General features: G+C 41.5%; 1 protein-coding gene across 1 annotated transcript in view; it reads right to left on the reverse strand.

Annotated features, from left to right (window-relative positions):
* Positions 1-30: 30 nt before the first annotated feature.
* MED13 (mediator complex subunit 13) overlaps positions 31-14,432 on the reverse strand; it is a 54,331-nt gene continuing 39,929 nt past the window's right edge. The window contains exons 17-30 of the mRNA XM_032129654.1: positions 12,957-13,124; positions 11,654-11,877; positions 10,908-11,097; positions 9,957-10,422; positions 9,109-9,328; positions 8,333-8,524; positions 7,988-8,211; positions 7,400-7,542; positions 7,135-7,293; positions 6,862-7,047; positions 6,500-6,648; positions 6,107-6,280; positions 4,940-5,040; positions 31-4,292 (exon numbers count right to left, since the gene is read on the reverse strand). Coding sequence (XP_031985545.1) covers positions 4,160-4,292; positions 4,940-5,040; positions 6,107-6,280; positions 6,500-6,648; positions 6,862-7,047; positions 7,135-7,293; positions 7,400-7,542; positions 7,988-8,211; positions 8,333-8,524; positions 9,109-9,328; positions 9,957-10,422; positions 10,908-11,097; positions 11,654-11,877; positions 12,957-13,124 — 2,729 coding nt within the window. The 3' untranslated portion in view covers positions 31-4,159. The remainder of the gene's footprint in view (positions 4,293-4,939; positions 5,041-6,106; positions 6,281-6,499; positions 6,649-6,861; positions 7,048-7,134; positions 7,294-7,399; positions 7,543-7,987; positions 8,212-8,332; positions 8,525-9,108; positions 9,329-9,956; positions 10,423-10,907; positions 11,098-11,653; positions 11,878-12,956; positions 13,125-14,432) is intronic.

Below are 14,432 nucleotides of genomic sequence, written 5' to 3' on the forward strand. Positions count from 1 at the left end.
CCGCCCCCTCAATAAACCCACATCACAATCAAGGCTTCATGAATAATTTATTCCATTTGAATTTTTTTTTTTTAAAAAGTATAAACCTTTTTTTTTTTTTCTTCATTTCCTCGATCACAATTTGTACAACTCAGTGTTTATGGCATTCGGCAGCAATAGTGTTTGTTCCTTAAATCGCTTTTTGTTTCTGTGTTTTGTCACGATAAATACGACGGCAGCTTGGCCGAGGGCACATGGCGGCGGCTGTGCAAGGCTCCCCGGCAAATCCAGCCATGCCAGAGGGGTGTGGGAGCAGCTCCCTGACCTGTCCAGCCATGCCAGAGTGGCGTTGAAGCAGCTCCTGGACCTGTCCAGCGGTGCCAGAGAGGCGGTGGTGCAGCTCCTTGGTGTGTCCAGCTGGGGTGTTGGAATGGCTTCCCAGTGCGTCCAGCCATGCCAGCGGCGTGTCGGAGCAGCTCCGTGGTGTGTCCAGCCGCGCCATCGGGGCAATGGAGCGGCTCCCTGGTGTGTCCAGCCGTGCCAGAGGGACGACATGTCCAGTCACGAGGCCACAGGCTGCGGCATCCCAAGCCAGCGCTCGGCAAGGTCCTCACGTCCAGTTGACTCGGAAAAACCTAAAGCTCGATGAGTAGCATCCTGAAAAAGTGACCCTGAGGATTGTGGTAGGTCCCAAATCCAGTTTTACTGTAAATTAAGCTTTACTCCACTGAAAATAAAAAGTACACCCACAAATAATAATAAAAAAACCCTTTAAGTATGAAGCATAGTCCTGGGCCCTTTACTTAAAAAAAAAAAATTAAAAAATAATAATAAAACAAAACCACCTTCCCAGCTGGAGGTTGCGAGACAGTAATGTTGTACAATGTCACCCCATTAATGAATTCTCCAAAGAAACCCAGATCAAAACCAAGGTTGATGCAGCATTACTATCCCAACAGACTGATATGCTGTGCCATACTGTTGTGCAGCAAATTATATGGTGCAATAGCATTTTTTTTTAAATGTTTTACTCTTATTTTTGAAAGCCTTAAAATAATGCAACATAATATTTTGATATTACAGTATTAACAAATAGTGCTTGATTAAAGACACCAGCAAGTCTTCATAGCAACACACAAAGTTAAAATTACCATCAGAGGTAAATATAGAAATACAATAATCTGCGCCATAACTGACAGCTAAGTAAGAACATAGCTGAGGATTTAAATATAAATCCATTTATCTTTAATTATTTCAGAGAATGTTAGAAAGATCTAAATGTTACAGCTACTTTTAAAATGTGAGGGTTGTTACAAGTACGGCTGGTGGCCTTGCTGGTCTAGCAACAGTTTTCAGAAAACTAATTCAAATAGTAGTGAATCAAAGGTGACTAAAAGGCTTAAATGCAGTAATATCTGGGTTAAAATATGTATTTTTAATTGGAATGGAAGCTTCTCAGCTTCTTCTTTCATTGGAAGAGATAAACCTCCACAGCTACTTAAAGCACTGACAGAAACAACATTTTCTTGCAAGACCATTTTGAAAAGCTGTAGCTGAAATTTTCAACTGTTTAAGCTTGTACTTGCTAAACAACCTCGACTTATTGGATTGTGACAATTTTATTTATAAACCAGCTATTATGTGCACTTAAAATAGTTAAATGAAAGTAGCTAACAAAAAAGTATGCCCAATATAGTAGTTGGCTCCGTGGTGCTGGCAGGTTCGATATGTACATTGCCGGCTGTGACTATCACTCCAGAAATGGCCCTTCTAATCTTTTATAGTGGTTATAATATTATAATTTACTTTAATTGCATTTGATGGGGGGAGGAGTGGGAAACTGGCAGCTTTCACAGTAGGAGTTTCACACGGACGGCTGGTCCAGGTAACAGAATACAGTTACACCAACATTCAGGCAGCTGATTCACTTACCTTTAGGAATACAAGTCAGATTGAACACAAACAAAGCCACACCAAAACCCAGCCCTTGGAACTTGGTTAACTGAGCCAGGGTTAGAAATAACCACTTAGCAACAAAGCTCAAAATAAAAAGGACATACACTTTGAAAATTCCAGTTTTAGGAGCACTTTTCCACTTCAAAAATGTCAACCAAATGAGAAAAAAACCTTCTGTAAGACAATAATGTGCCGTTTAATCTGTGGTGCATTACCGAGATAAAGTCATGGACAGACCCAGTTTTTAACTCTATTTATCAAAATATGCTAACTTCTGATTGCACTCATGTTGTTCTGAAGAAATGACTGAAAATTCTCATCACCAATTGTACAACTTCTTTATACAAAACCAAAAAAGTTGCTAATATTGTATGTACACGATTCAGTGAGACTGTTCATACGAAAAAAATCACCTCAGGCAGGTCTTTTGCATTTACAAAACGAGATTTTCATGAACACAGTAAGTTTGGTAAATGCAAGCAAAGTCTTCCTTGTAGAGGGCTAACAGCAGGTGCACAGATGGATCTTAAAACTTGCTCCTTTACAGGTTTAAACCAGCGAGACAGACAGTATTAAGACCCAGGACTTGGGTTATAGTGACAGGCTCCCAGGAGCGCTGCAGGAGTTCAGTTTTTCATCTGGCAGTCAGATAAGGAACCCAGAAAAAGCATCTGCAGCTGCTCTTCAGCACCCGTAGGGGCTATTTTAAAGCAGCACCAGACATTTGGCATGTGCTAGGAAAAAGGAAGGAAACTACTGAGAAACAATGGTGACTGGAGATAGAGGGAGACATTTAGGAAAGCCTTGTGGTTTGTCAGTCCCTTCCTTGGGGAGGGCAAAGCCTCCTTGGCACATGCCCCAGCCAGAGCCTGGAAACGGGATATGGGGAAGGCCATACACTGATACCTGGGACCTTCACCACAGTGCCAAAAATACATGGAAAAGGAAAATGTTCAGGGTTTCGTGCTGTTTTTTTACTAGTGGAATAAAATCTGAATACCAGAATTCACTGAGGATCTATATACACCACATTTTAGTTAAACACACACCAATCTTAAAGTCAAGATTGACTATTTTTGCATTTGTAAAATGGCTAGAGCTGGGCTAAATTTCAGCCTGGCAGGAGACTTTGGATAAGGTCAGAGTTTTCTGTGTGTTCCGCCTCAGATTCGCATTTTGTGACAAATGTGGAAGCAAACAATGCAATGAGCACAGTGCCAAGAATATCCAGGGAGCAACAATGCACAAGAGATATTCTTGTGATATTAAAACTTGTGTCCTGGAAGCGGATCTGAGAATCTAGCCACAGCCCTGAACCATAACACAAACTTCAATTGAAGAGTTTATTCGTTTTATTCTCACTACAAGTTAAACCACCTACAATATCACTTATATATTGCCATTGTTACTCTTTAAAGGTGTGATATAAAATGCTGTAAGACCCGGTACCTTTTCAATTTATATAAACACAGTGAACTTCATTACTGTACATGTACTCTGCAACTACAGCTTAGCTGTAAATCCCCCACACACAATGGTATGGACATTAACCCCTCTATCCCCATTAAACTGTACATCGAGACAATACAAATTTACTGTCCCCACCCACCCCTTACAAAAAAATAATACTCTAAAAGCAACCTACTGCAACTTTTAATTAAGACGATTACATATATTTTAGACCAATTGCTTTAAAGCAAGAAGGCAGTATAAACCTTCTAGGAAAATTTTTATAAAAGAGGTTAAGAAATATAAGACAATTTATACATTTAAAAACTTACAATAAATAAGAGATGCAGGCATTTTTGAATACTAAGTACTATAATCCAATACAAGAACATCTTGATGTTCTGAAGCCATAGGTTGAAACTTAATTGTTCCTCATGTTTCTTCTCATCTCCATGCTTTTAAAATTCATTAACCATGACTGGGTACTATGGCTCATTACTCTTCACAAATACTGTGGCTGGGGAAAAATGGTTAATTTTGCTACTAAAAATGTTATAATACACTTTCTGATCATCATTCTGAAGCGTCCCCCATAGTCAGTGACTCAAAGACAGCAGGGCGATGGGTGCCCCTCTCACAAGTCAAAACAATATTTGCTGGAAGTAACAAGATTCATACCCCATCACAAACAACTTGCACTGAGAAGAATTATAACTTAGTCCTGCAGTGAAATATCCCTTTTCCTCATTTTTGTCTTGCAAAATTCAGATGAAGATCACAGCATATTCATGATAAAGTTATACAACTGATTCAGCACCACAAAATGAATTGGGAGACATGACCGTCTGTCCTGGGTTGCAGGATCACAGGTTAGCCAGGAGAGTGCATTGTACTGTTCCAGAACAAACCTGAAAACAAACAGCCTTCTGTCAGGTCAACACATTTTCTCAGCACAACTTTACAGCCCTAATTTACTATAATCCACTTTCTTTGGCATCAAAACGTAAAATAGGTTTGTTAACATTCAGAAATAACATGTCTTCTGAACTAGTACAAGCAGTTTGGAGCTAAACTTGCTTTCAGTGGAAAACTATCATTGTAATAGTCTATGCTTAATTCATATCAAGAGGTTCACATTAAAAAAAAAACCAGAAAAAAAATTCTGATGTTTTCTCAATTACTATCCAATGTTTACATAGGTCTGGGCTCCCGTCCTTCAGCATTTCTGATTTTCCATGAGATTGCCATGCAATGTTCTTGCTTAACTATTACTGTCTTCTGTGTTAGACCTCAAACTCTCTTCTAGTTTGAGGAACTCATTGTTTTTCAAACATTTTCAAACACTGATTAGTTAAGGAAGGGCTTAGAAATGTTTGGTTTTAATTCCACTGTTCTGTGACACTTAATCACTTAAAGCACAGCAATTTATCTGCACTAAGGGTATCAGCTGTGCAAAGAAAAAAACTCACAGCAGGAAAAACAAACATGCAGCTTCCCTGCAGCAGCATTTAAAATTAAATGCACAATATTTTTGCAAGTGATCAATGATAAATACCTGAGCACATCAGAAGTTTGATTAGAATCAAGTGGATGGGAGTGTTTACTGTGGAGTAGCTCGTCTGATTGCACTGAAGGCACGTGGAGGTGCAAAGAGGCCTGAGGAAGGAAGAAGGAAGCCAGAAGTTACTGCCTGATCAACTACACCGTATTTCCTTCCCCCATATTGTTGCAGCCTGCAGTCTCCTTCTCTGTCTGACACACAAGCCAAAACAAATCTTATCCTTAGGCCATCAACAAGTTCAGGAATTATCAGACTATAAGGTCTTCCTTTATATTCTCTCACACAGATCTCTCCTAAAAGCACAGTGCTAGTAGTGCAATATATTTTAGTGGGTTTTTTAATCCCTTTCTTACATTAAGTGATTATTAAAAAAGCAACTCAAGTGGCTCAAGATGTCTAATAACACACAGACTTGGAAGTTCAGTTATTTTCCATAGGCCTGGTCTATTTATATTCCATATATAGAGCTGCTTAGTGTAAATAATAAATCCCCTCTTCAAAATGATAACCTATACCAAAGCCACAGCTGAGCTTAGGCCAAGAGGAACTGCTAATCCAGACACAAACAAGGCTGCAGAAGATATATCTGTATCATAAGAAAACAAAGCACAATATTAGAGATGCTGATTTGTTAATACAGAAAGTTTCTCTGTATCCCAGTGTATGGCCTTAAATGTGCCCAGTATGTCTTGCTTGTGCCATAAGGAGATAAGGGGCTCAGACAATACCCAGACAGATGATACAAGGGCCATAACTTGGCAAAGCCAACTTTGAAAAAACAGGTTTTATGCTTTGTGCAATACAGAAAGAGATTCCTTATTTTACCCAGTGCAACTGAGGTACTGCATTGCATTGTGTACCTCCTTTTCTACCACCAGTCCCCACCGGAGTCCAGCCTTAACCAGAGCTCTGTCCAGGAACTCAGCCTGTTCTTACAAAATCCTGGAGCATAAAGTTGGCAAAAAGAGTCCAGACTACCAAGAAGAAACCACGAGCAAGGCAGAACCTTCCAAACAGCCAAATCTCAAAAATTTCACACTTGGCCTCTCCTGAAGCAAAAGCAGGACTATTTCCAGAGACAGGCACTGACTTTGGTTTCACCAGAACAGCTTTCACCCCCAGATCCCCCAGGCTGCACAAGTCTCTGTGCCAGTACAGTACCTTAAGAAACAAGGGACACTGATTTTGTGCTTGAGGACACGCTGACCAAAACCAGTCAGGCAATGGACCTGCTTTGGCAGTTGACACAAAATAACCGAGGGCCAGTGGCTGCTGCAGTATATTTGTTACTTCATCATGAGATTCTGTGGAAAGCAATCGATCTGTGCCTTGACCCTGGAACACAACAGGCAATGGTTTTGGATTAGGAGGGCACAAATTTAATAGAAATTATCTGTAGCTTCTGAAACACAAAACATTTTGAAATATCCAAGCATGACATGACAATCCAATATCCAAGTGATTCAACACCTTTCATTCCACAAAAGGAAATTAACAGATGGAGAAAAAACAGACAAAACACACACACAAAACGGTATTTATTCCAATATTTACCTTGCCCATATCACCTCCATGGGGGTAGTGGGACCCTGGAGAATGCACAGGGGATCCACCAGGAGATGCAGGAAGAATATTTATAATATCAGGATCAAGATCATCTCCAGTGTCTAACAAGTCAAAGATTCCCATTCCATCTGCTCCATCTTGAAAAAGAACAAGACCAGTGAATTCCCACAGTTTCACTATGTACAGAACATGACGATACATCCAGAAAAAAAGTGAATTTCCATAGAAATGGAAATGGTTCTTCGGAAATTATTCTAAGGAAATGGTTTCTTAGAATGAACAGTTTATTCTTATTACAGGGGGAGTGACGAGGGGTTTTTAGAAGGCAAGAACAAATCCAAAGTACAAACCATTGTTTGTGTTAAAGGCCAGATCCAGATTCTCAGTAGTGTAAGTGGATGATGCCACTTGCACAGATGCAGACGTGGGGAACACCAGGATGTGAGTGCAGGACGTGTCCTGGGGTGTGTTCAGCTGAGACGTTTGCATGTTCAGGGTGGTGCTGCGCCCAAACACAGAGCCGGTGGACACAGAATCTTTGGGAGACAAATCAAGCATTTTCTTAGTTTTGCAAAGCCTGAACTGTTCTTTCTCGTGCCAAAAAAAGAGAGTTTCCCAAATACCTGGCATAATAATGAAGGATCCCTGGGGTTCCATGGCCACCAAGCAAGCACTGAGAATGCTGGGGGAGTCTGCGGCAGAGATCCCACACATCCTGCACATGTCCTTCAGCCTCTTGCTGAGGGACTGCAGGTTCCGGCGGCTCAGCAAACAGCTCCAGTCTGAGGGTGGAAATGCCATTATTTAGGTTTTCTTCCAGAAGCAGGGATAGACACTTGATATTACTGAAAAATTAAAGCTTTAGACTCCAAAAAATGCTACGGTTACCTTTTAATTCCCCATGTCCTATTCTTCCTAAGCGGCCAATTACAACTCTCCATGGCAAAGAGCTCATCTGCACAAGTCCCAAGCACCATTCCCAGAGTTTCTGGAGACCAAGTCTGCGGGCAGAACCCTTTTTCCTGCGAGCTCTAAAGTTAAAAAAGAAGGGAAAACAAAGCTAAAACCCACCTGCAACAAATTTTTAATGCCACATTTAGAACTTTTTTGTATTAACCTGAACATTCACAGGACCCAAGACCATTGGTATTACAGTCCATCAGCTGCAACTTCAGGGTTTTTTGGGTATTTTAAATTAATCACATTCCAAAACTGACCTTAAAAGCCAGTAAGCGAGGAGGGGACACACACAATAACACTCAAGAATCACATGAAACTAAACAACGGTCTTCTAAAAATTTAACTCAAAACAATATACACATAATAAGGAAAATATTCATCTGCTTTAGCCAGTTTTGCAACACAGCAAGTCTACAAAAGTCAGTTATTCTTACAGCACCAAACCCAATCCAATTCTTCAAAGGGAGTGAAAGAAAATACACTTGCTAAAAATGAATTAAACAGCTGGGTTCTTACCTGTTTGGTACATCAATATTAATTATGCAAGTTTCTAACTGCTCTCCATAGAGGTCTGTACAGGATGCAAGCAGCCACCTCTGATCATGAGACAAACAGTAGCCCACAAAAAGCACATTATACTTCTGGCCAGCTTCTCCAAAGGTTTCTCCCAGCTCTGTTTGCTTGTCCTTTACTGGAGCCAGTATAAAAGGAGGGGTGTAGAGTCGAATACACTCAGGTCTCTAGAAAGATGACAGAACAGATAATGAAGTTTGGTTATTCCTAACATGAAAGATGGTTGGTTGATAAGCAGGGACCTTTCTCTGATCTGGGTAATTCCACAATCCCATTAACAATACTCACATCAGGGCTCCTAAGAGCAGTTTCCATGGCTAAACCTGGGCCAAAGCCAGTTAAGGTTTTCACGTTGGTGGAAGTTGGGAGAGGTCTCCGACACTGAGTGAAAGCTGAAAATGCCAAAGATTTTAAATGCTGAGTGTAAATCTGCCGGTCCTCGTGTTTCACAGGCTGGAGCAGGTACTGACATGGGACAATCTAGAACAGAGGAGAGGAGAAAAAAAATAAATCATTGTTTCATCAATACATTAAATGGCTTTTGACACAGTACTTGGTACATTGCTTTTTGAATTTTACTTTGCAGTCAAATTTCTTCCAATTCTTCTAAAGCCCCATGGGATTTCAAGAAATTATTCTCATTGAAATTGTGTTCAGAGGAAAAAATAATTTGTTTAGAAGAGAATCTTAATGATCCCTCCAAAAAGCTGCCCTCTATTAACTGGTCCTGCAGCTCCTGCTGGAAGGAGCTCTGCCTACAGCCCAGCAGGGTTAGAATTGCAGCAGATTCCAGTACAGGACCAGCAGCTTTCCTTTGCTTCACTCCTCATTGGAGTGGGCACTACATTTCCTCTGAGATAAGACTGGTGAGTTTGGAATGTACAACAGGATTCAGCTTTGGTTAATAGCACTCAAACTGCTCTAAAAGCTATAACCTAATGATTTAACAGCTGGAGAACTGTAAGTAATGTTTGCAAAGGAAATGAAACTTCTACCTTGAGGGTGTTATTGCTCCCAAAACACAGCCAAAGCCAAGGATACTCTGTTTGTTTCTGTTGGCTCACCTGCACAGAAATGATGTTCTTGATGTTGGGAGGAAGAACCTGAACCATCTCTAGAAAGCAGCGCAGAAGTCCAAGTGTCCACAAACTAGATGAGCTACTGTTCTCATCCTTTTTTTCATATGTGAAAGGATCAATTATGTAAACTACAATTGCAGGTGGATAGGTGATAGCATGTGAATCTCCATCTGTGGGGACTCCGACTTTATCACGATCCATAGTGCTGGAAATGAAATTTTGAAACCAGTTACAAACAGCTGAGTTTTATAAAGATTTAGTTCCACTTCAAAACTAGATCAAATTGTCAATTATTAATCTGAAAGACCTTTGAGTCAACTGTGGTGTAAGAAACAGTCTTTTTATGTCATTTTTGTGTGGGAGCTTATCAGTAACTCTGAATCCCTTTTCTTTCCTTTAGCCTTTTTTATTACAGCAGCTCAACTACTGCTTAACTGGGGAACAAGAATATCTACAGTAAGAGCTGTCTTCACCACTCTAACTTTGATTATAGAAAATAGAACTATAAGATGGTGCCAATTATCCATCTCCCCCTCCTTCCCCAGCCCTTTAAAATATTGAAGTGAGTAGTTTGGTGAATTTTCTCTCTTTAGAGAGAGAAGAAAAAAAAGGAAGTTTATTTTTGTACCAGAGCAGACACTGAGATGCAATTAGAACTGCAGCTACAAGTGGAACCAAAAGGTTCGGCTCCACCACAACTGAACTTCATTCTCCCTAAAAAACAGCTTGGTGAAAATAATTACAGGATTTTTATTGAGGGGGTGAAAGTGCATTCATAAGTTCACGTTAGTTGAGCTGACTTTTCAGCTGCAGGTGTGATTGCAGTTCCCTACCTTTCAGAAATCTCTGGATGGGGCTGTGCAGGTGCTGCAGCCGTGTCTCCAGACATCCCTGCTGTTTGCAGTGTTGGCTGTTGCTGCTGCCCCCCAGTTTGCCCATTTGGGACTGGTGCAGTCTGGGCGGGCAGGGAGGCAGGAGTGGTATTGTTCATATTGCTGAAAGGTGGGAATGAGGAAGGCTTGCTCGTTGGAATGCCACTGCCCAGACTGGCAGAGGAGGAGGATGGGGCAGTGGTGGTCAGGGTGGAGTTGGCTGTAGTGGCTGCAGAGGACATGGCACTGGTGGAGGTCACTGTGATGGTGCTGCTGGTGGGAGCTGCAGGAGCTGATGACAGAGTGTTGGGATTTGCAGCAGGGGCTGTCACTGGGGGCAGAGCAGAGGCTGCCTGGCTGGAGGGAGGGACCAGGTTTGTTTGGGAAAGTAAAGAATTGTCCAAAGGCTGAGAAGCAAGATAAGGACCTAAAACCAGGGAAAAAAAAGCATAAATTTTATATTGCACCTGTTTTGATGCTTATGTCACCTATGGAAGTCTACAGTTCTAACAAAACAGAGCAAACCTTGAGCATACGTTTTACCTCTTAAATTAAAATACCCATATTAAATTTTCAAATTCTAATATTTTCATAAGAGCCTTTCAGAAATATCAAGAAATCTATTTTTAACTTTCTTTTTTTTCCAGATGTGTTGAATTGCTGGAAATCACTGCTTCAGAATCAAAGTCACCAATACAAGAAGACAACCAAAGTCCCTGTCAGGCAGCCACACTGCCATTCCCTAAGGGCACTGCTGGATGGTAAGAGGCCATTTTAGCACATATTCAAATATAGCTTAAAACCAGAAAACTGCCCCAATCAATAAGACCACAAGCTATAATTCCTTCTTCTCTAACACAAAGGAGTAAGTGGCAATCATATGAAATAAGGAACATCAAAAAAACGTCATACCCAGCTCATATCTGCAAACTTGAGCGTAGAGTTTGAGTTTGGAGAATGCCTCGTTGTTGGCATTGGCTGTCTGTGAGAACCACTCCGTGACCAACTTCTCCGAGAGCTTCTTGGAGGCTGTAGGTCCAACCCTCATGATCCCATCAGGCAGTAACTTACAGATAGGTCTGTGCTGACCAAGCCTGCAGGACTGCAAAAAAGGTAAAAAAAAGCCTTAAAAGCTGTTAAATATCACACAAAGGATATATGAGATATATATATAGATAGATATAGATATATAAATTCTCAGTTTATTTACAGTATTCCAAAGTAACATTATAATTCTAGAATTCCACCAGTAGGAAATGTTGAATAGTGATTTTATGGCTTATTTTCAGCGTTTTCCTAAATGCAAGCGAACCAGGTTGATAATCACCTACTCCAATCTTCATCCCAATCCAAGCAGTACAAGCATGTAATTAATTAATTAAATGGAGGTAACACAATTAGCGTGGCAATGCAGAGCTGTGCCACCGGGTGGCGTTTATCGGATGGAAACGGCGAATACTGAAAGGAACGGGGAGCAGCACGAATAGCCCTTATCTTCCAAGTGCCCATTCCTAAAATCCCTCCGAGCAGCTTTCCCAGATAGCATTCTGAGCAGGCGTCGCTATCAGCTCCGACAAGCCTGATAAGTCCTTATGAGCACGTATTAGAAACAGCCTTTCCCAAATCCATTTCACTGCAAACTGCCACAAATCCTGTACCTCGTATATTGCAGTCAGATCCCTAAAGAAGCTTTTGGCTCCATTGAGCAGAGCCTCGTTCTCCGGGCACACCACAACATAAGCAACGTCTCGCTGAGATCCGTAAGGTTCCAGCATCAACCTCTCCCAGTAGGGCAATGCAAATGGAGACAGCACCAGGAAATCGTAATCATATCCCAGCAAAAATGTTGGGATTGGCAGTGGTTCCGGGGACTCATCGGTTCCTGGAAAAGCAAGACACGTTTTTAAGCAGAAAGCTTAAAATTAACTTCACGGAAACATGACTAGAACAGCCTCTGGTGTTCCCAGCATCTCACAGGAAGGAGCACTGGCTATCAATGGAATAGTTCTCATTTTACAGATCCAAAGTGTAGGATCCAACCCTCTGCAAAAAACCCATCAGCTGATTGTTTTTATTTGAAATATATCAGGGCCTCAAGAAAAAGTTCCACAGTGTTTTATATTTCTGTCAGTACACAGACGATCAATAACAGATCTGCACTGTTCAGGAAGCCTTTTCTCACAGAGCCAAAGCAATCAGGGACCAAAGACAGGGAAAATATGTAAATATTCTAAGCAGATGGGTAAAGAGCCAGAGAAAGAAACAAACTTAAGAACACGCATTTACATGTACTGTAAATGTATAATTGCCACGTTCTAAATATAGCTACAAGAGATCTGTTGGTGAAAGGTCACTCTTGTAACACAGTGGTAAATCAATCTCATATGCTAATGAAGTCATTAAATCGTGAGTGCACAAAATTCACCTTCTATCTGTAAATGCATCACGTGTTGGCCACTCCAAACATTTATCAGAGACAAGACACTGAATAACCCCAGCTCTTGAACACAGTTCTGACAGTACTGAGCAATAGAGCACACTGCGTCAAGCATTTCAAAATCAGTATTGTTAACTCCCTATTTTTAGAGTAATAAAAATGGGGTGACTAGAAGAATTTTGAGTATAAAACCCTGAGCAGTTACTCTATTTTTAACATTAAACCCATCTTTGCAATTTCAGTCCCTCACTGGGTGAAGTGTCAGGTGTATACAAACAGTGCAACTGAAGTTGTAAATTTTAAATGCACATCTTTAATTCATTGCCTGTTTTAAGGAATATAAATATTTTCTGTTTTTCTAAAGAGAAGAATTCTCCTCTGTCTAATAGCTCTCGTTAGTTTAAAGAAAGGTCAAGTGCTGTTCAGAATTCCAATAGGGCTGAGCAGCACCAGCCACCGAGTTGGGGTGGCTGGAGCAGAGGTAGGAGATTCCATGGAGCCGCCGGATTCCATGGAGCCATTACCGTAGGAGCCTCTCCCAGCCATTTTGTGGAACTGCTGCCACGTGAGGGGTCCCTGCACCCCCCAGGACCGGACCGTTCGCTTCTTCTGGATGGCGTCCTGCAGCACGGGCTGGAGCGAGAGCAGCATGCGGAGGATGTCCTGGGAACACTGCATGCTCACATCCACCACTGCGGGGACACAAACGTGGTCAGGGCAGCTGCACAACAGCCCACAATCCCAAACCAGCTCCATGTTAAACATTCTCTTCTAAAAAACACATGCAGGCCACCCAAAGGCTGGGATATATAAAGTTGAGCACGCATGGATTTACAGTTCTCCCTCTTCCCCTGACAAAATATACAGATGGATTATTTTCCTAATTTTTTTTTTTTGCTCTAGAGCTTTTCCCATTGAAAGGGCTCCCATCTTATGAGTTAAACTAACGGAAAACATCCTAAAATAAAAACAAAAAAACCAAACCAAATATAAACAACCCACAACCCCCAAACAAGTTGTAGAAGCCTGAAACTCCCGGATTGTCCCTCCCAACAAAGGCGGATTTGCAGGCTGCCACCCAGTGCTCATTTCAGAGAAGTCGAGGGAAGCCTCGAGCAGACTCAGCCCATTTCATCCAGAGCCACCACCGGGCCATTTCAGGTACAGGGCTTTAGAGTGAAAAACTGACACAAAATTTGGCACGGCTACAATTTCCAAGTCTTCTGTTTTAAAGTATCTTTACATCTTTTTATCCCAAATACCAAAGTCACAGTACCACGGAGTCTTCTCCTGGGTGCCTGAAAACATCAATTTATCTACAGCCTGGGCTTTCCAAGTTAATCCCCCAGCAAGGCACAGGAGCCTGGCTCGTGTTCTCCCATGAGTTCTCCTCATCTTCACTTACAACTATGAATTGCAGCTACCTGTGATTCATAACTTTATCTTTCACCCTAACCCTGTTAAGAATTGCCACGTGAAAATTCTGTTAGAGAACAGTAAGCAAATACACATAATAAAGGGTACTCCAGGAGACACTGCATCATTAATCAGGCCCTCAAAGGAAAAATCCAAGGATTTCTGGCAGACCCAACATACAGTGAAGGCTACAACAATGCTTTTTTTGCCACATATGCCATTAACCCACTGCCCCCTTCTCCTCCTTAAAGAAGGGGGGAAGCCAACTGAATCAGAGCTGTTGTTTAATTCTGCCACAGTGGCCTTGACAATACGGTCACCACTTTAACCCCCTGCACTTCCTACAGGCATCAATCATTCCAGAGCCTCTGTAGAGCCAGTCACCAAAAGCTCTTTAAAAGGATAAACCCGGTGAAGTGTTGTGGACACTGACACTGGTCTCATGTTACACTTTAGATATATATTGGGAATTTACAACTGAGGGTAACCAAGGCCTTACTCTGCTTGGTGATCAGCACAGGACATAGAAGGGCTGCTTATTCTGAACACCATCAAAGAGAAGTTTGTACGAGCACACAGGTGGC

This window comes from Corvus moneduloides, chromosome 20 (assembly GCF_009650955.1).
Source record: "Corvus moneduloides isolate bCorMon1 chromosome 20, bCorMon1.pri, whole genome shotgun sequence".
NCBI classification, from domain to species: Eukaryota; Metazoa; Chordata; class Aves; order Passeriformes; family Corvidae; genus Corvus; species Corvus moneduloides.